The 22,143-nt window shown below is 38.2% G+C and overlaps 1 protein-coding gene across 3 annotated transcripts in view; it reads right to left on the bottom strand.

Annotated features, from left to right (window-relative positions):
- Positions 1–22,143, bottom strand: part of TTF2 (transcription termination factor 2) — an 87,137-nt gene that overhangs the window by 50,831 nt on the left and 14,163 nt on the right. Inside the window, exons 3-10 of one of the 3 annotated variants that reach the window (XM_085890728.1) lie at positions 19,187–19,273; positions 19,002–19,068; positions 17,975–18,520; positions 17,737–17,878; positions 17,458–17,622; positions 16,967–17,073; positions 16,298–16,379; positions 11,527–11,619 (exon numbers count right to left, since the gene is read on the bottom strand). In XM_085890728.1, coding sequence (XP_085746854.1) covers positions 11,527–11,619; positions 16,298–16,379; positions 16,967–17,073; positions 17,458–17,622; positions 17,737–17,878; positions 17,975–18,520; positions 19,002–19,068; positions 19,187–19,273 — 1,289 coding nt within the window. The remainder of the gene's footprint in view (positions 1–11,526; positions 11,620–16,297; positions 16,380–16,966; positions 17,074–17,457; positions 17,623–17,736; positions 17,879–17,974; positions 18,521–19,001; positions 19,069–19,186; positions 19,274–22,143) is intronic. The other 2 variants (XM_085890729.1, XM_085890730.1) reach the window with 2 other exon arrangements.

Below are 22,143 nucleotides of genomic sequence, written 5' to 3'. Positions count from 1 at the left end.
TGCTCCGGGTGAGACTGTTATCGTTTTGTATCCACTTCCCGGATTATAACTAAACTTGTCATTTTTCTCGGTTATATTAAATAAGGTATTATAAGTCTCCATGGACAATAAAGATGCCTCATATTCTTTTGTTGTGTCAAGTTGTAGTGGGTATGGGAATGAAGATGTGTGGTCGCTTGTTGTGAAATTAAAACTCAGGATTGTGCTTCTCATCTTATTTAATATGAGATAAAATGTCTTTATATTGAGATTTATTAATTATTTTCATGTTCATCAACTGGTCTAAAATGGCTGATGCTTCATTAAAACAATTGTTATTTCCAGCCTTCTTACTGCCGAACAACAATAACAGTCTATTAACTAATTGCGATGGGTCATTTGGAAGAAAACTAATACCTGAACCAAGGATACTTAAAGCCTGAATAATGTGTTTCTCCTTCTCATTCTTCCTACTTTTACCAGAAAGAATAACCTTATAATTTAGAGTGTTCAGCAAATCAATATATACTCTATCATCATTATTTTCCATATCCAATGGTTTATCAATATACTTTGATTCATCCCTCACAGTTGAACCTTGTCTTCCATCTTTTGTGAGAAGAAACATTAATCTCGGAGTTAGTTTAACAGGGGGTTGAGCAGAACTTAAGAACCTTAATTCATCATTAAATATCAATACCTTTTCTTGAACAAGATGAAATATTGCTGGTTGTTCTGTTGGAATGAGTCCTGATTTGGTTTTTGAATCCGCTGAATATTCATTGTTTTGAACAGCATTCACAATATAATCAGGGGGTTGATTAATCTCTTCCAGTTGTTGAAATAAACCTTCATCATGTTCTAATTCTCCAATATGCTCTAATTCTTCCTCCGTCATTTGACTGAAATCTTTTAACATTTGAAGCTTTCTAGGAGTATATTCTACTGTGGGAACTGTGGAAACATCTTTCATTTTTTCTTGGGAAGTTTTTAAAAGTGGTTTAAAAAATTTCTCTTGTTTTTTTTCAAATGCTTCTTCGCCCGTTAGTTTCTTTCTGCGTTTCTTCTTTATGTCTTCCTGTTGTTTTACAACTTTTGAAACCAACTCTTGATGTTCCTTAAATCTTCTTGCTCTTTCTTTTGTATCCATTTATTTATTGTAAAATATCATTTAATGAATTGTAAAGATCAACAGGGAAATTTTCCTTTTCTTCATCATTCAAGTAGATGTGTTCAAATAAATCCTTTTCTTTAAATATTTCATCAAATTCTTTATTAACATTAATGCGAGTTGTAATTTCTTCTTCACTAATCCTTGCATCTCTGCTTTTCATACGTTTGTGTTGAGTTTCTTCATCAACATCAAAACCGAATGATAAAATCTTCACTCCGCTCAGATATTTAATAATTTGTCTCTGTTCCTTCTGGATTAGTTTCTAATATCCCAACACCACCAGATTTTAGTTTCTTTAACTCACTCTTACAATGTGAATATTTTGTTGTACCAAGAGAAACCTCCTCAAATATTTGTCCTTCATTCCTCAATCGCATATGTTCCTCCACTGAAATATAGTGATAATCTTCACCTTTTACTTCTCCAGGTCTTATTGCTCTAGTTGTTGTTGATACAATGCGTATCAAGGGGTGTTTTTTAAGTAAATTTACAATATTCTCATTTGTACTACACAAGAACCTTGATTTATGAAAGTTTTTTCCAGAAGCAGATTTACCCACAAGATTTATAATAATAGTTGTCATTTATATATGTAATTGTTTATAAAACAAAAAATATATCCCTTAATATCTCATCTTGTTTCACAACAATATATTTATATTTTTCAGTCGTGTGCTTCATATAATCCTCAAATTTCTTTTTACTACATAATGTAGAACAATTATCTCTCCAAAAATTATTGATATCTATTGAATTTAACTTGAATAAAATAAAAGTATTAGCATTGTTTCTGATGGAACGACGAGGAAGTTGAAAGTACGATTGACTAAGATAAATACAATTACAAGAAGAATGTCTCCCTCTTGTGTAGTAGCTGTCCATTACCGTTTGGTTTCTCTCATTAACACAATCATCAAAGATAACGAGGTTCTTTTTTGATTTATCCAAATCTTGGGGAGACGGTATATCATCCGTATTATCACTAAGAATACAAGTTATAAGATTTGATTTCTTTTTACATCTCTGTGTATCACAAAATAGTTGAATTATATCTTCAATGTTATAATCATTTAGGTTTTTTTGACGTTTAAATAAACCTATTATATCTTCTTTTTGAAGACCAGCATTAAAACCTTGTGAGAGTAGTTGATACTCTGGTTGAAAACTCGACTTTGTGAAAATTATTAAATTATCATAATCTAAAAAGTTGGGAGTGAGGAGCATTTTTAAAAGTAAGCAGGTTTTTCCACATCCACTTGAACCAACTATGAGACATCTTAATGAATTTGGGAGATTTTTATGGTTGTTAAATTTTATCTTATTTTCCCAAATAGGTAAAAAATCATTCATTTATATATTTGAAAAACAGGTTATTTAATTTATTATTAGCTTTTTTAGAAACTCTATATTTTATCCTAAGTTCAGGTTTAATTTCAAGATAATCCATTATTTTATTTATACAATATCTTGTGTTGATATTTCCCTGAAAATTACATCCATGAATAATATACAACAACAATCCTTTAAACATTTCTCTTATACGTTCAGTTTCTTCCCTTGTAAGGAAAGGTGTGTTATCATCCTCATACTTTACATTCATTTCTCTAATCAATCTTGTAAAGTAATTCATTTTTGGTGTAAATCTAAAAGAATTATTTTCCTTTTTATATTTTTTATTATCATTAATTAGAAGATAATCACAGAATATACATTGTTTATAGGCTTTTGACTCTGTGTTTAATCCCCGTCTTTCACACGCAGGACAATTCTCAAATTTGTCATATGGAGAATCAGGAAAGTCTAGCATATTTATAAAGTAAAACTTTACTTAAACTGAAATTCATCTATACTTTCAGTTGTATATTACCATCGATATCGATATTATTTTTCATTATCAGATTCAACGACAACATTTTTTATATTAAAGGTAATTTTAAAATTATCGTTTACTACTATTGAACGAAATGTCATTTCACCTGATATATTAACATCCTTTATTTCATCAAGATTTACATCTTTAGGGTTGTTGAAAAAAATACAAATTTCTCCTTGCATATTACAGATGGTCTTATCTTTTCTTTCTAAAGCTTCATCCATAAGGTTTTTGTTCTTTGATACTTTTTCTTGTTTCATTGCTTTTTCTAGTTTTGAATATATTACTAGAAGGAGAGGAGAAACTTTTGTTAGAGATACTTTAATTGATGTTCTACCAGGTATACTAAAAGCCCTTCCACTGAAGGAAATTGAAGAACTCATATTATTTACCATAATAGTTTTTATCCAATAGTTGTTATATTTATCTTTGTTCAATTTTACATCCTTGACATATTTCTCAGTATCTTTAACAGATGAAGAGATTGATTGAAACTTGTCTTTTGTGTCTTGAAACATTGTATTTATTAAGTGAAAAAGTTGGAGGATAAAATGTTTTTAAGCACAGATTCACCTATAAATTAAACGAAATTTTCATCAAGAAAATTTTAGTTTAAGCAAAGTTTTATTCTATAAATATGGTGAATACAACGTACTGCGATGTTTGTAATCACGAATATAAACATTATAGAAAACACCTCCGAACCAACAAACACACATTTAATCTATTTCATCAAATATCTCCTCTTGAGTTGGAAAGAAAACATTGTGATATCTGTTCAAAGGATGTTTTGAAGAGTAGTTATAATCAACATCTTCAATCACAAAAACACAAGAAAAATGAGTTTAAAGTAAAGGGAGACTATTATATTAAAAACACTGATGAGGCATTTAAAGGGCATATAAAAATAAGGATTTTTCAATTTGGAGAACCCGGTCCATCATCAATAGCTGAATCAATTGAAATAGTGAAACCCGATGTTGAAAAATTTATTAAAAAGACATTAAAAGAAATAAAAACTTTAAAGTTTTATATGGGAGTGAAAATGAATATGAAAAGACAAGATGAAGAACAAACTCCTTATATGAGAACAGATCTTCATTTTATAACATCATTTCAAGATTTTTTGAATAGTGGGGTTTATGAAGAACTATCAAGACAAGAGGAGGATGTTGATAATACAGTGGTATGAAGTGGATTCAATATTAAAAAAATCATCTTTTTAGATATACACATTCTAAAAACAAACCCTCTTAAAGCTTCTTCTTATATTGAATTACCAAAAGAAATAAAACTAAAGAAGGCAGTTGTTAATATTAAGAACAATGATAATAAATGTTTTCTCTGGTCTGTTCTTGCTCACTTACATCCATCAAAATGTAATTCAGAAAGAGTAAAACAATATATGAAATATGAGAATACCTTGGACATTAAAGATTTTAAATTCCCAATGCCATTAACAGATATTCCTAAATTTGAGAAAAAGAATAATCTTTCTATTAATGTATATGGATTAACGGATACAAACAAAGTTCAAATATTAAAAATTTCAAACAACTATAAAAATGAAGAAACACACATTGACCTTTTATATTTTAGTGTTGGAAAGAATTCACATTACACATACATCAATAATTTATCAAGATTAATCTCTTCTCAGGTATTCAGAACAGCAAACAAAATATATCCTTGTAAGCGATGTCTTAATTCATTTCATACAAAAGAACGATTCGAACAACATTCAAAATATTGTAGTAATCATAAATCAGCTGTAATTACAATGCCTAAACCTGGTGAAAAGATTTATTTTGAAGATTATAATAAATCTATCATGCACCCATTTGTGATATACGCTGATTTTGAATGTATCCTTAAAAAGATAAATACTGCTTCTCCTAATCCAAAAGAACCATATACAAATAAATATCAAAAACATATTCCTTGTGGTTTCTGTTATTATATCAAATCATCTGTTGGAGAAAAGTATAACAAACTTGAACATTATCGTGGAAAAAATGCTTCACAAGAGTTTGTAAAACGATTAGAAAAGGATTGTATAAGACTCACTAAATTAATGAAAGAAACAAATGAACCGATGAAATTAACCAAAGAAGAAAAATTAGAATTTAGAATGAACAATATCTGTCATATTTGTGAGGGGGAAATTAAGGAGTCTAAAGTTAGAGACCATTGTCATCTTACTGGTAAATATAGAGGTCCCGCTCATTCCTGTTGTAATCTTAATTATAAATTACCTTCTTTTATTCCAGTCTTTCTTCACAACAGCGCCAACTATGATACACATCTATTTATAAATGAACTTTCAAAAACACCAGGGAATATTTCTGCCATAACAAACACAAGTCAAAAGTATATTTCATTTTCAAAAATGATATTCACAAAACCTTTAACTCGTATTAGGTTTTTAGATTCTTACAAGTTTATGGGAACACCACTCGCCTACCTCGCATCAAATCTAAGCTCCACGGACTCTTTTCCAAATCTTAATTCATTCTTTCCAAAAGAGGAAATTCTCACTAAAGAGGAAATTCAGATTAAAGAGAGAATTCAAAGTAAAGAGGAAACTCTAATTAATGAAGAAATTCTAACTGAAGATGAAATTCTAATTATAAAGAAAATTCGAACTAAAGAGGAAATTCAGATTAAAGATGAAATTCTGATTAAAGAAGGAATTCTTACGAGAGAGGAAATTCAAACAAGGAATGAAATTCAAAGTAAAGAGAAAATTCTTACAAGTAAGGGAATTTATCCTTATGATTATATGGATTCATTTATGAGATTTAAAGAAACACAACTTCCTTCAAAAGAAAGTTTCTATAATAACCTTTATGAAGAAGAGATAAGTGATAAGGAATATAAACACGCACAAGAAATATGGAAAATATTTAAGATAAAGAACCTTGGAGAATATCACGATTTATATCTAAAAACAGATGTTTTATTGTTAGCTGATGTGTTTGAAGCTTTTAGATCACTCTGTCATAATAAAAATTGTTATGGATTAGATCCTGCCCACTATTTCACAGCTCCTGGTTTAGCTTGGAGTGCAATGTTGAAAATGACAAAACAAGATATAGATTTAATCAGTGATGTGGATATGCTTTTGATGATTGAGAAGTCCAAGAGAGGTGGAATATCACAAGTATGTTCAAAAAGATATGCTAAAGCAAATAATAAATATCTTCCAAATTATGATAGTGAAAAAGATAGTAATTATTTGATGTATTTTGATGCTAATAATTTGTATGGATGGGCAATGTCTCAATCTCTGCCTTATGGTAAATTAGAGTGGGTGGAAGAAAAGGATTATGAAAAGGCTTTGATGAATATTGTTATTTCTTCTCAAGAGGAATTGAATGACGAAGAAGAAGGTTATTATTTTGAAGTTGATTTGAGGTACCCGAGTGATCTTCATAATAAGCATAAAGATCTTCCTTTTGCATGTGAGAAAGAAACTCCAAAGAAAGAATGGTTAAGTGATTATCATAAAAGTTTTAATATTAAAGGCAAATCAACAGAAAAGTTATTAACAACATTCTATGATAAAGAGGGATATGTTTTACATCAGAGAAGCTTAAAACAGTTTTTGAGAGAAGGATTGAGAGTAGCTAAAATTCATAGAGTTTTAAAATTTAAACAAAGTCCTTGGGTGAAAAAGTATATTCAATTTAATACAGATATGAGAGCAAATACAAAAGTAAAATTTGAAGGGGACTTTTATAAATTAATGAATAATGCTGTATTTGGAAAGACTATGGAAAATGTTAGAAACAGGCAAAACATTAGATTCGCAACATCTTGGAAAGAAGCTTCGAGATTGATAAATAAACCAAGTTTTGAGAGAGAAGAGGTTTTTTCAGAGAACTTTTCTGCAATTCATATGAAAAAGGAAAGTATTGTAATGGATAAACCAATTTATATTGGAACAGCAGTTCTTGATTTATCAAAGATATTGATGTATGATTATTTGTATAATGACTTAAAGAAAGAGTATGGCGAAAATGTTTCATTGTTGTATATGGACACTGATAGTTTTATCCTAGATATAAAAACTGATGATGTTTATGAAGATATGAAGAAAAATATTGGAGTATATGATACAAGTAATTTCAGCAAGAAGAGTGAGTTATTTTCCAAAAAGAATGAAAAGGTTATTGGTAAGTTTAAGGATGAGTTGGGTGGAAAAGTAATGAGTGAGTTTATTGGATTGAGAGCAAAGGCATATGCTTATAAGTATGGTGAACAGATTGATAAGAGGTTAAAGGGAATAAAGAAATATGTAATAAAGAAATCAATAACTTTTAGAAATTATTATAATTGTTTGATGAATAAGAAAGAAGAATATAGGAAAATGAATACAATAAGAAGTTATAAACATAACATATATAGTGAAGAAGTAAATAAAAAGGCATTAGGAGCCTTTGATGATAAGAGATTTATTTTAGATAATGGAATAGATTGTGTTCCATATGGATATTGTATGATAGAGTGTATAAAATAGATTATGTTTTAACGATGGGAAGATGGGTTAGGGTTTTTTTAAGGGCTACCGCCGCCTTTTTTCACAATATATAAATGGTTAAACCAAGTATTAATCAAACTAAAGAGTGGAGAAAATCTCAGTCTTGGTATATAAATGGAAAACATAATGAATGTGAAAAATATCAAATAAGTCTTATTGAAAAAATAACTAAAACAAAGGTAAATAAAACAAATAAGCGAATTAATTTAAAAACTAGTAAGTTAGAGGATGTAAAGAAAAAAATGAATATCCTTGAATGGACTGAAAACTTTGATGGTTATCAATTGAACAATGAAAAAACAATTTACTATAATCTCAAAATGATATGTGGCTCAGGAGGTGGTCAGATGAGAGCATTAAGAGAAGTTTATCATTTCGTAATGGCACAAAAGGGATATCTTAAAAAATATAAAGATTCAAATGTTTTGTTTGTCAATATTTTAGATGGGGATTATTGTGCAAAGAAAATTAAACTATTGAAGGAATTTGAGAATGAACAAATCTTTATAGGTTCAATGAGTGAGCTGTTCAACCCCCAGGTGTTCAATTCAATGAGGTTCAACCTCCAAGTTAAAAGGGGAGACAAATAAATATACCTTGGGATAAAAAGGGGGGTTTATTTTTAGGGAAAAAAAATATGAATCGCTGAAAATCCCCCATTCATTTACATGGGGAAAAGTGAGCCAGAATCAGTATTCTTACCCTACTCATAATACTTGATAATGATAATAAACAACTACAGTGTGGCCCCGTTATAACGCGATCGTTGAGGTCCATAAAATGTCATCACGAAAAAAGCGGGGTCGCACTAAATGGGGATTCAAGGAAATAACCGTTCAAACTAACCCAATGATAACCTCACATCCTAAAACACCCCAATTTCACCCTATTTGACCCTTTTTTTTGCACATTTACCTTCGAGCAAGTAAATTACTTTTACATTAAAGAATTCCGCGAATAAATCGTCGTTACAGTAGAAATTAAAACACAAATTAGTTTTTAGTAAAGCTTTTTATGTTGTTAAAATATTCGCACTGTCCCGAAAATATATCACACAAGTGACAGGTGCTCGTTTCTTCATTTGTAAATTATAACATCGATGCAATGATTATTTATAAAATCCAAACGCTATTTATTCACCTTTCGAAAATCGATGCGAGAGGAGATTGTAAGCAGCCGTAAACAACACACGTGGCCATCGTGAACAGCACAAAGGTAAAACTAACGCGTCTTCCGTCGATCTTGGCTGCGTGTTACAATTGCCTACAGTGTTCAGTACAGTAACATGCTGTACAGGTTTGCAGCCAAGGAGAAATAGGCTATACCATATAGCCTAGGTGTGTAGTAGGCTATACCATTGAGGTTTGTGTAAGTACACTCCATGATGTTCGCACAATGACGACATCGCTTAACGACGCATTTCTCAGAACGTATCCCCGTCGTTAAGTGACACATGACTGTGTGTATGTATGTATGTATGTATGTATGTATGTATGTATATATATATATATATATATATATATATATATATATATATATATATATATATATATATATATATATATATATATATACACACACACACACACACACACACACACACACACACACACACATCAAAAACTCTGATCAGATATGACCTTGAAAACATATCAAAACAATCGATACGACAAGAGAGACGTTTGTGTGTCTGTCGCCACTTTTCTCAGAGATGGCCAAACGGATCTTCGTCAAACTTTCAGATGTTCAATCAGTGAGTGCAGGGGAGTGTTTTCGGAAAACAAAACAAATAAATAAATAAATAAATAAAGTTTTAATCGTTTTATTAAAAAAAAAAAAATTGCTCTATTGCGTCTAAGCCTTTGTAACTATGTCAAAGGTAATATTCAATGATCCCTGACCCCATTCCTTTGTGGGTGGAAGGAAGCGTTCTAGGCCCCACAAAAACAAAAGAGAGAAAAACCCAAAATTAGATTTCTTCAAAATGTCAACAGGATTAGAACAGCACCGGGAAACACCCAGTACCCCTGCTTGTGTGCAATGAAGGTTAAAAACCTGTTTTGCAGAGCTGATCTCTCTGCTGATGATTCCACCCTCTGCCATTTCATTTCTCATCTTTCAGACAAGACAGCCAGCAGCCCCTTTCCTCTCTGCAGACCTTGATAGAATTAGGAGCTGGTGCAACACTTGAACGACATCTTAAAAGCCTGGGACTCAAATCGTCTCTCCTTGAGGGCCATCGAGCAAACAGTCCAATCTACTAACTTAACCCTTTTCAAAAAGTTGAGTTCCTCAAATTTTGGGCCTCACTATCGGTCTCTTATGCAGCGCACATATCAGCCAGTCATATCCTGCAAAGCCAGTTGTCAACTTGACATCCTCCATTGTGCAAGTTCTTTCCTTGATAAATCCAAACTTCCAACAATGTAAAATACTTCAATACACAGCTTGATGGAGGACTGCTCTCCCCTTTGGTCTGGCACCCCAGCCTCACATCTTTCACATTTCAATCCCATGGAAACCAAGACACAGAAATCAAGTGAATCTCCCACAATTACGCTGAATCTCTGGGCCTGTTACCCCAGCATTGCAGACAGGTCAGTGGCCTCTTGCATCCTCTTGCTTCTTGTGGCCTGCCCCCGATGTCGCATTCGTTCCTCCACAGCTTCAAGATGGTTGTTCACCTCCTTGTCAAGTCACCACCCCTCCCCCCCCCTCCATATTGAACTTTGCTACCCTCATTGCCCCTGCCCAAGCCCACTCATTCCTTTCCAAGTTATTGTTTTCTCCCCCGCCCCCCCCCCACATCTCCTTCTCCGCATATCTCCATTTTTTGTGTTATGACATATTAGGTGATGGCCCCATTAGCCCATATTTGTACATTTGACTTATTTAAACATTCATCAATTGCATTAACTCGGTGTCTGGATTCAAACCATTGGCCTGGTTGCTTCAAATTGTGTTTCCAAGATTTTGCCCTCGTTATCCAATTTGCTGTACGATGTGTTAAAATGTAATATCAACAAGCCAGCCATGGCCTTGCCAGAGAGCAGCGTCTGCAGGCTGTTATGAATTCCAGTGGAGTGTCAACAATCTTGGAGAACTACAAAGGATTTGCTCCTGTTTATGAATATGTACCAGCACTCTCTCGCCGTTTGAAGCGTGAGAAAGGAGCTGTTTACTGCCAATTCTCCCCGAGGACCGCAGGGAGGGGGGAAAAGCCCACTTGCATCTTTGTTTCTTTCTTTGCTTGCTTTTCTCCACCGAGGAATAGGTTTTATATATGAAACTTTTGGAGTGTAACCTTTAGTGTGGTACAGGGTCTGACTGCTGTGGTTGGTCCCTGTGCCACCTCCGCTTGCAAGTGCTGTGCAACTTCAATAAACCGTATAGTCGAGAATCCTCAGTTGACTCCCCTCAATTCTTGGCCAGGATTGGTGAGGGTCTTCATCACATTTTGTTCCTCTGACATTTCATCTGCAGTTTTCCCTTCCTCCGACTTCTTGCTGTGTCGAAGCTTGTATCCAGCTTGTTTATCCCCCATATTCTACCCCCCCCTCCCAACTCAACTTGCTCTCATTCTTCCTCCAAGTGTCCTGTTGTGCCTCTCTTTTTACTGCTGCTGATATGTTTAACCTTTTCCACTGTTCTTTCTGTTCCAACTCTTCAACGAGCCTGGACTTTGGACACAAAAAGTGTTGTTGTTGGTACTTCAGGTGTTGCAAACACTTAAAAAAAAATTAATAAGCAGTTCTATTCCACAAAGCTCAACCAAAGTCATGAATTCACAAAGGTATTATCAACTGTCATCCATTAATTAGCCTCCTAGAAGCAGTTAAGAATTTAAAGGATCAAAACTTGTTCGATGGTTATATGACTAAACCAGAGTATTAAGAATAACAACAAAAATAAAATGACCCAAAAGGTTTTAAAAGACGAGTTTTCAAGCTCCCTTACCATGCTTAGCGGACAGTTCTTCTTGGGCGCAAACTCTCTTGCTTAAGAGCAAGGCAATCACAGTTACAGTCTTTCCCAAGCCCATATCATCAGCTGGGGCACAAAGGAGAAAGAACATGTTACCGTACGAGGTAAAGATGCTTGGGGAGGGGGAAGAGGGTGCACATGTAATATTCTTCAGAATAATCAATCATTGGCAAAACATGAGAAACTGTAACGGCTCTCGGTCGAGCGGATACCTCCAAACCAGGCTGAACAGTTTACGTTTTGTATGTCACTGATGGGCCGAATCTCGATCCTGACCTATAAAATCGAATCGGCTTGTTCTTGTCACCTACCCAACTCACCCACCAAGTTTTGTCATAATTCACACAACGTTTTCAAATTTCATGCTATATATACATCGTTTTTGGCCCCATTTCTCAATGGTGAAGAATCACTTTCAAAAAAATAAATAATAATAATAATAATAATAATAATAATAATAATAATAATAATAAATTTAATCTCATACGTATCTGGATTCAGATTTTCACCAAAATAAAATAGATTCGTCCTCGTCACACACCCAACGTATCCAAAACATTTGGAGGAACCCTGCTCACAGACATAAGAAGACAAACTTCTTAATTATGATGAACTCCACCAGGTGGTGAAGTTTCGTGAAGATCGGTTTAAAATTGTGACCTACAGGCGATTGACACGCAGACAGATAGACGGAAAAAATAACACATGATCAACCAACCAATATACGTAATTGATAAATCTACAATTTTTGCAAGTAACAAAGACATACAGACAGAGAAACGGAGATGAAAACAACCTCCTTCCATCTTTGGTGGTGGAGGAAACAAATAGAAATAATAATAATAATAATAATAATAATAATAATAATAATAATAACTTACACACACATGACACGCTTAGTGAACCAAATGGCGATTGATTCCTTATGACCCATTCATTGTCTAATACTCTAATCCAAGGCAACCATTTAAAACGGGACACACCTCAATTAATGAATGAATTAACTGCCACATCCTTTCATATTGTGTTCATTGAAATGTACAAAACAATTTGGTGCAGCCTGGTGGGTAAAAATAAAATAAAAATCATTATGGAAATAAAACTGTCAGTCATCAATGCATAGTCGACTTATGTCTTTTTCAATTCCAACATCAACGAGTCAAAAAAAAAAAACACATGCAATATCATAGCCCTCGCTGTTTTAGTAATTTTGATGAACTGAGATAAATGACTTCTGTACAACTATAAAGGCCACCAGTCTACCAGTCGGCTATCTTTGATCAGATCGCAAAATAAAGTGAGGGGTACGTGTATGCCGTCGTGTACTGCACTTGTGCCAAGTTTGAACAAAATCGGACCATGCGTGTCTGAGAAATGGTTGGGGACACGTTTAAGGAACAAAATGGTTGCCAGTTGGCCATATTGGATCCGATCTCGAAAAATAAATAAATAAATAAATAAAACGTGCTTATGTGTTCCATCATGTGTTGTCTTTGTGCCAAGTACGAATAAATCCATACATATCCGAGATATGGTTGTGGACGCACGCACGCACGCGAAAATCGAGACCAAATCCATAAGTCCCCATTTTTAGACTAACCCTAACGGGGGCTAAAGAAGCGCTCATCTAAAGTGTACAGGGTGTCCCAGAAATTACTTTTTTTCTTGTATACATTGTCAAGGCTTGTGTAAGCGAACACACAGAACGTATAACAAGGGGGGCATGAGACAAGAGGGACGGGAGAGGGAAGGACAAAACAGTGGGGAACAGAGACATTCGGAAATGTGTGGAAAGGAGAGGGATGGGGCAGGGAACACGGGGTAAACAAGAAGGACACCGCAGGGACTTTCAGGAAGGAAAGCAGGGAATTTGAAGGAGGTGGGTTTGGGGTGGATTAACGGGGGGGGGGGGTCGAATGGAAGAATGGCAGAGAGATTGTGGTGAAAATAAAATGGAGGTAATAAGTAGCAGATGCAATAAACACGATCGTGCACACAAACGAGGAAATGATTAAGCCTCAAGAACCCGAAATGAAAAGTCCGACGGATACTCACAAAAATTGACGCAAGTTTTAAAACAGAACCAAACAACAAGTACAGAGTAAACACGGAGATAACAAAGTGACAGTAAAAACGCAACAACAAAAAACGACCGGGAAACTTATCTTTGAGAAAGTTGGCAGAGACACTGAAGAACATCAACCTCACTTAACAACCGGAACCACAAGTCAACTGCGAGATGTAAAAATTAATTTTTATTTTTATTATTATTTTTTGTGTCGAAAACTTCGTCAACTGGAACAGCACTCGGTGAAGCGGATACCTCTGCCAGGCTGAACAGTGTTATTGCGCCGATGCAGTGGGCTATGTTGAACTCTTTTCAACACTTCCCAAAGGTGAGCTCTGAGTCGGATCCAAAATGTGGCGAAAGGTACGGCAGGTATTATACATTTTGAAAGTGGAGATTACCCCTTTTGTCGAGCAGCTGGATCAGGGAGGTGGTGTTGGGCGGCAGGAAAATCACCTTGACATTTGGGTGAACCACCTCCAGGTCCCTGGGGTGGCCAGGAGTGTTATTGATGAGCAGGAGAACCTTCAACGCAAGTTTTTTGTTGTTTTTCTTCTTCTTCTTCCCCTGCCAGGTACCTCTCCACTTGAAGGGATGAAACAGTTACGGAACCAGTCCAGGAAAATTGCTGCCATTACCCACACCATCCCGTTGGCCCTCCAAAACATGGGCGGCATGTTTGTTCTTGCCCTCGAGAGCACGTGGGTTCAGGGAACGGTACAGCATCATGGGCTTCATCACAGTTCCCTTTTGTGTTTGCGCAAAGGAGAAGAGATACTAACAGTACCTTGTGGCCTTGAACCCCGATGCTGTCCCCTCGCGCTTCGAGATAAAAGTTTGCGTTGGCATATTTTTCCAAAACAGGCAGGTCTCATCAGCGTTGAACACCTGCTCTGGCAGGTACCCCTTCTCCACAACGAGCTGTGCAAGACGAGCAGGGAATGTTTCGGCTTCCTCTTAGGCCGTGGAGGCACGCTCACCTGACAGTTTGACGTTGAGACCATACCGCTTCTTGAAGCAGTCAAACCATCCACTGCTCGCGAGCTCGGAATGGACTGAGGCAGCTCAAACCCGCATCACTCGTGTCAGCCAGATACGCGTATATACGTATTGCCTTTGCACGAATGAGAGATCCACTCAAAGACATGTTCTTCTGTGATTTCTTGGGGGATTTCAATGCATCGACTGGAACTGATAGGGATGGTTATGTGAGACATGTTGGTCCCCATGGGTCTGGAAATGTGAACCAGAATAGCAACAAGTTCCTTGACTTTGCAAAAGGTTTGTGAGAAGAAGTCTGGAATTGTGGGGAGTTGCAGGGGGATGAGTAGTCTGCCCATCGCTTGAAGGGGATGTTGGCAGGTGATAACGTCTTCCGCAGCTGGTGGAAGATGCGGTGACGCGTTTTAATTATGTGACTTGTGGGTGATGACGTCTTACGCAGCAGCTGGTAGATATGGTGGAGCTTCTTTATCGCGCGAATTTATTGCACCAACATGCAATGCAGCTCGCTTATAGCGCAGCTAAAAAACAAAAAAAAACCATGAAGAGCACAGGGCCACGAATGTAGAAGCAGGTCATGTGCATGACTCGTGGAAGATATGTTTTTTTTTGTACATACAGCTGCTGGAAGATGTGTTTTAGAACTGTTATGCACGTGGAAGATACATTTTTTTGCACCCGCAAAAACCGTGAATACGCGAAGCACAGGGCCACGACTGTATATGCAGGTCGCATTTTATCAACCGCGAATACGTAGGGTCCGCAAATAGCAAATCAGCGAATGACTGGATCTGACACTATGCATCAGGAAGAAGATAATTGGTTTCAAGTCATTTATTGGCACAATTAGCCTGCTCGTGTTCACTTGAGAGCTGCAATGCCATGGGGTTTCCGCATATCTCGTGTCATTGCGAGTTGTGCAGGCAACCGTGATGGGCCATAACATGTAGGAACCATGCGGTTGCCGTTTCGATCGTGGTTCAACCTTCGGTGGGGAGAGGAGAGGGGTTGGGTTGTGGTGGGTGGGGAGAGGGTTTGAAGGCTTGAAAATGGTAAGGAATTTATGCCTTCGGGTTAGGAGGGGGAGGGGAGAGCAAATATGGGACAGAGTTTGGAGGGGAGGTTGTTGAGGCTTCGAGGGAGGGAGGGGTGAGGACTTGGGGTTGGGAAAATGGAGGTTGAGGACCTGAAGTCACATTTTACATTGTGCAGATGTTCCTCGGGTCCCTGCTCGTCCTTAATATTCCCCTGAAGTCATTACAAATCACCTGGTACATTTCGAAGAGGCCATTGTGTTCCAAAACCTTTACCAAAATTCCATATTCTCACATTGATCGAGGACTGCTTCAACAGCAGATTTTGGTGTCGTTTTGGTGCATCATTTTGGTGAACCTTTCCAGTGTGCAATTTTCAGCTATGAAAGTGGTCGTGATGCAGTAGTGGACAACTACGTGCATCTCTCCACCCCTAATAAAAGGGTGGGCCTCAAACAAACATCAATTCAACCAAATATTTACAGTGACAGAGAAGTACGGTGATCAGAATGGTGAGATGCGAGGTAATATGCATTGAAATAACAAAGTACTTTGGAAATCAAGCATGAGACGGTTTCTTCATAACGCAATTGAAGCTTGAAGAGGTGAAAAAAAAATAGAAATGAAGATGTTCACTCACCCAGAATTCCACCGCACGGTAACTGCTGCTCACGCCACAGCATCCACGTCAAGGCCTCCTTCTGGTGTGGTAGTAATGATACCTGCTCCACGAAATAAGATGGAAAAGAGAGACAGACAGAGACAGACAGAGACAGACAGAGAGACAGACAGAGAGACAGACAGACAGACAGACAGACAGACAGACAGACAGACAGACAGACAGACAGACAGACAGACAGACAGACAGACAGACAGACAGACAGACAGACAGACAGAGAGAGAGAGAGAGAGAGAGAGAGAGAGAGAGAGAGAGAGAGAGAGAGACAGAGAGAGACAGAGAGAGACAGAGAGAGAGACAGAGACAGAGACAGAGAGAGACAGAGACGAAACAACAACCTCATCAATTAAAATTACAAGACAGGAATCATTTGCAACAATGGAAAGGAAAATGTTTGCAAAGGCTACGTTTAATTTATTTACTGGCCAACCTGAAATTTATTCGGCCAATTGCTATTTGCCAATTTTTTTTAATTCGCTCTTTGCTTTGTTACATAAAAGCTGTTGTACATTGACAAGATATTTCGCAATATTGTTGTAAAAATAAAATACAATAAATAATTTGCACAGTCCACAAAGGGTCATGGAGGATTCTCTCGGCCAACCACAAACTCCTCGACGAGATGCTCACCTGGAGGCCAGGTGGATCAGTGGCTTGCTGGCTGGAAGGAGGTTGCGTCTCCAGGCAGTGATACAGCCTCTCAATAACATCACGAGAGAAGTCCCTTTTTGGAACATCTGCAGCAAGAACATTAATTCACAGTGAAACCACCAAGCTGTGCCTCGCCTCGTACACGGTCCATTCATTCATTCATTCATGTACAGCACCAGGAAACTTTTTGCATCATTCTTTGGAGCTTGGCTACAGCACTGATGCAATTCCCCTGTAATATCCGGTAGGAATTTGGCCACGGTTCTCATTCTCTTTAAATTTGACCAATGTCTCACTACCGCTCGGCTGGGCTGAAAAGTTCACCTCCAGTGGGATCGTGATAGCAAAACCTGATCCCATTGCAGTTGTTTACAAAATGTGATCAGTTTTCCTTTTAAAGACCATTTGAAAAACATTTCGAGCACGAAAGCAACGGCGTGGATTTTTCAATCGTGACCTTGCATTTCTACCTTTGGTGCCCAATGCATGTTTGACGGCAGAGCATTTTTCATGTCCATCGTGCAAGGTGCTTGGCATCGCTGGGATCAACATCGCTCGGGTAGGCCTTCCGTTGGACATTTGGTTCAGTGCACTTGAAGAAGATTGAAGCTTTGTTTGATGTGGGGATTTTGCATCTATAAAATAAAAAGAAAAACAATGTTGTTGTTTTTTTTTTTTCCTAAAACCTGGCACCTCAATCCCTGCATTACTTTGAGCCACAAATGTGGTTATGTTCACCGCAACATCACCATGACAAGCAGCATTGGCATTTCCCAGCACTTTGCCTTGGAGATCCAAAGTTTGTAGCTGTTGGTTTAGCTCTTCAATCTGTGTCCTAAGCCTGTCTCCGTTGTCTGGCAGGTAACGCACATTCGTTGCAGCCAGAGTTGCCTGGTGAAATGAAAGAGCTGTGAATGCACACATACCCTTCAAGGAACCGATAATAACAACAAACATTTTGTCTGCTCGAACGGAAACATTTCTCACCATTTTGTGCTGCAGCTGAGAAACGATGCAGTTACGCGATTTAACAACACTGAACCCAGGGAAAGACGTAACCTTTTGCTGCAGCAAGCACGTTTTGTCTGCATCATCACATTTCTGTACATCGCTCTTTGAGTTGAATTTTGGCTTCCTGTTGCTGGGTGCTTGGCCTTTGAATAGTGCTGCTGTTGCCTTTTTCCCGTCCATTTTAACTCGAAAAGGCATTTCCGCATATTCTGGAATCGACCTCACATTATTTGCCGATCCTCGTTTGGAAGCATCAGTTTTACCACCATCCAGTTCACACAATATTTGTCCCTGGCGACGATCTGATTGGACGCCCTCATCTTCAACACGGTTGGCCAGGTAATTCTCTTTACTGAGCACAGCCACGTTTTCATCCTGAACCTTTTTAACACCGCGTCCTTGTGGATTTTCATTAGATGTGCTAACATCGCCATTAATAACATCAAAAGGGTTGCGGCGAGTAGGATTCAAACTGTGATGATCTTCAGGTTGCAAAGGCAGACTTCTCTCCTTTTTTGCACCCTGCACACAAATATAAACAAACAAAGTCCGCCGTTACGTAATGGTGACCATGCGGCAGGAGAACATTATTATTTCCACCATCACATCAAAAAGAGAAAAATTTTCAACTTGGTTTCAACCAAATGAATTGCAAAATAGTGAGAACTTGTTCTGCCCGTTTGTTGTTCCACTCTGAGTACTTGCCTTCTGACCCGATGGCATCAGCATTGAATTCCACACACACTAAAGTCTTGCAAAAACATTCCAATTTTTGGCAAAAACAAAAAACAGAAAAGAAAAAAAAAAAAAGTGTGTGAAATTAATTAATGGGATGTGTTGCTGAGAGGCAATCTTAGAGTTAAAGGCCTGGCAAGGGGGTTAGCAAGGGATCGTGCAGCCTGGGAAGCAGCCGCCATCATGTGAACCACGGCTTGCGCACGCAAGCATGGAAACGGCCGGATGATGATGAAAATTAAGATTTACAAAAACTGACAAAGTATACCTTCCAAGGAACACTTCCACACCAAGTCGAGCCGTTAAGTTTTCCCTGGCAGCATCGAAAGAATAGCCTAGTTGAAGGAAGAGAGGAAAAACGAACAAACAAAAAGAACAAACATTTGTGCATTCGATCAGAATGTTGAAACGGCCCATGACGTCAGAGCAATTGCTCTCACGGGTTTACGTCACCTTGTGCCCTTGTGTGCAGAATCATCGTATATTGCTTGCAGTTCAACCATGGTACTTTCATGGTGGAGGCAATGGGACAGCTCAACCCTGTAAGAAAGCACCATATAAAAAAGGAGGGGGGGGGAACTACTTTGCTTCCTGCCCAAAATGTACAGAAGTTTAAACTGAAGTGCGTTAAGAAAGCACCATATAAAAAAGGAGGGGGGGGAACTACTTTGCTTCCTGCCCAAAATGTACAGAAGTTTAAACTGAAGTGCGTTGATGTCACAGTCATATATATTTCTATATTAAAGTAGCCAGATTTATCTGTCTGTTTCTCTTTTTCCACCCATCGGTTGAACAGCTGGCTGAACTCTTCCCACAACTGAACATCAACAAAAGAAAAAAAAAAATCAAATCATATGTCTGCCATTTGGTTGCCACTTCTAAGGTCTCTGGCCTTCGGCTTCAGGCTTGGGTCGTACATTTGAAGATTGAATGGCGAGTCTTGTATCATGAAATAAAGGTACGCTTTGATTACAACCCGTGCAGAGGAAATGAGGTAATGCATGTTCAGGAGCGATGGAAGAAGTGATCCACGACACAGTGATAGAGGTCGTGAGGTTGTGGGAGTTTGAGGGGTCTTGGTGGGGGTTGGGGGGGGTGGGGAAGGGGTTTGAAGGTTTGGGGTGGAGAGTGGATTAAAGCCTTTCGGGGGAGGGGGTTGAGGACATGTGGTGTTAGGTAGATTTGAGGACTTGAAGTCACATTTTACATTGTATGGATGTTTGGGCGGGTCGTTGCTCGTGGGTGTCAAACACAAATTTTTAAGGTATTCTTTTGAAGGCCGTGTGCCCTGGTTTTACATTCTGTACTTGTGCAGACCACATGCAACACCAGCTACATGAGGTATGAGAGGGCAAATTAATTATATATATATATATATATATATATATATATATATATATATATATATATATATATATATATATATATATATGTTGCAGAAATGATCTCTCGGGGATAAAATGCATAGCTTAGAATAGTTATTTCCCTTGATTTGTTTTCATGTACGCGTGTGGCAACCCATCCAGTATAACCATCGGCAAGAAACAGATTCAGTCGCCCCAACGCTCTGTAACAGAGTATGGTTCATCAGAATTAGAAGAATCTGTCTTTTATGTATATTTAAATGAATTGCGGCCTTGCGGCACATACCGGGCGTGCGTTTCGGTGCAATCCCACAACATTGAATACTTTCTGGCAGAGCAGAGAGTGTGTGGGATTAACTCCAAATCTGTGCGAGATGAGCAAGGCTTCACAAGTGGGGTGCGTTTGGCAGCACAATAAAAGAGGCAACCCATAGAGAAGCGACTGGTTTTGTAAGGGAGAGCGTTCCGTTGGGATAGCGGTGTGGGAGAGACAGTCCTAGAGAACCGGGTCATCGCTATGCTGCGGAGTGGATCGCGCTCTCTGCCGTGGCGTCCCCTTTACCCCCTGCCCTGTGTGGCTCGTTTGGTGGAGTCAAGGCCAGTGAGCCATGTGCTCGCCATCGGACTGTGCAAATACGCATCGGTCGCGGCTGGTATTCCTTTGTCTCATCACACTCTCCACCATCGTCTTCCGTCACATGCTTGAGGCCTTTAAGATAGGTAAATTAAGGAATCCTGTCCGTCGGAATCCCCGGGGAGTGCTTTTTGTTAATGTTTTACTATTGTTCGCTGGTATTACTATCGTTTGTACTCATTTTCTCTTCACTCCCCCGTTTAAGTACAGTCTGAAACGGAAGACCAAGAAGGAACCTGAAGAAGTAAAGATCAATGGAGTCATCAGGAGGAACCTGGACAGGATTCGGGTTTCGGCCGCGACTCCAGAACCCTGAAACCCATCCAAGCACAGCCAAGTGACCCTTACAGAACGATTTCTGCAAGAATCAACTTCTCCTTAGAGAGATAGATAACGAAAGAAAGGAAGAGAGAGAGGGGAGAGAGAGAGAGAGGGGAGAGAGAGAGGGGAGAGAGAAGAGGGAGGAGAGAAGAGGGAGGAGAGAGGAGAGAGGAGAGGGGAGAGAGGAGAGGGGAGAGAGGAGAGGGGAGAGAGGAGAGGGGAGAGAGGAGAGTGGAGAGAGGAGAGTGGAGAGAGGAGAGTGGAGAGAGGAGAGTGGAGAGAGGAGAGTGGAGAGAGGAGAGTGGAGAGAGGAGAGTGGAGAGAGGAGAGAGGAGAGTGGAGAGAGGAGAGTGGAGAGAGGAGAGTGGAGAGAGGAGAGGGGGAGAGGGGAGAGGGGAGAGGGGAGAGAGAGAGGGAGAGAGGAGAGAGGAGAGAGGAGAGAGGAGAGAGGAGAGGGGAGAGAGGAGAGAGGGAGAGAGGAGAGGGGGAGAGAGGAGAGGGGGGAGAGAGGAGAGGGGAGAGAGGAGAGGGGAGAGAGAGAGGAGAGAGAGAGAGAGAGGAGAGAGAGAGAGAGAGAAAGAGAAAGAGAAAGAGAAAGAGAAAGAGAAAGAGAAAGAGAAAGAGAAAGAGAAAGAGAAAGAGAAAGAGAAAGAGAAAGAGAAAGAGAAAGAGAAAGAGAAAGAGAAAGAGAAAGAGAAAGAGAAAGAGAAAGAGAAAGAGAAAGAGAAAGAGAAAGAGAAAGAGAAAGAGAAAGAGAAAGAGAAAGAGAAAGAGAAAGAGAAAGAGAAAGAGAAAGAGAAAGAGAAAGAGAAAGAGAAAGAGAAAGAGAAAGAGAAAGAGAAAGAGAAAGAGAAAGAGAAAGAGAAAGAGAAAGAGAAAGAGAAAGAGAAAGAGAAAGAGAAAGAGAAAGAGAAAGAGAAAGAGAAAGAGAAAGAGAAAGAGAAAGAGAAAGAGAAAGAGAAAGAGAAAGAGAAAGAGAAAGAGAAAGAGAAAGAGAAAGAGAAAGAGAAAGAGAAAGAGAAAGAGAAAGAGAAAGAGAAAGAGAAAGAGAAAGAGAAAGAGAGAGAGGAGAGAGAGAGAGAGAGAGAGAG

This window comes from Eptatretus burgeri, chromosome 8 (assembly GCF_056783735.1).
Source record: "Eptatretus burgeri isolate ZD-2024b chromosome 8, Ebu_testis_v1, whole genome shotgun sequence".
Lineage (NCBI taxonomy): Eukaryota > Metazoa > Chordata > Myxini > Myxiniformes > Myxinidae > Eptatretus > Eptatretus burgeri.
This window is presented reverse-complemented; position numbering and strand designations above follow the sequence as displayed.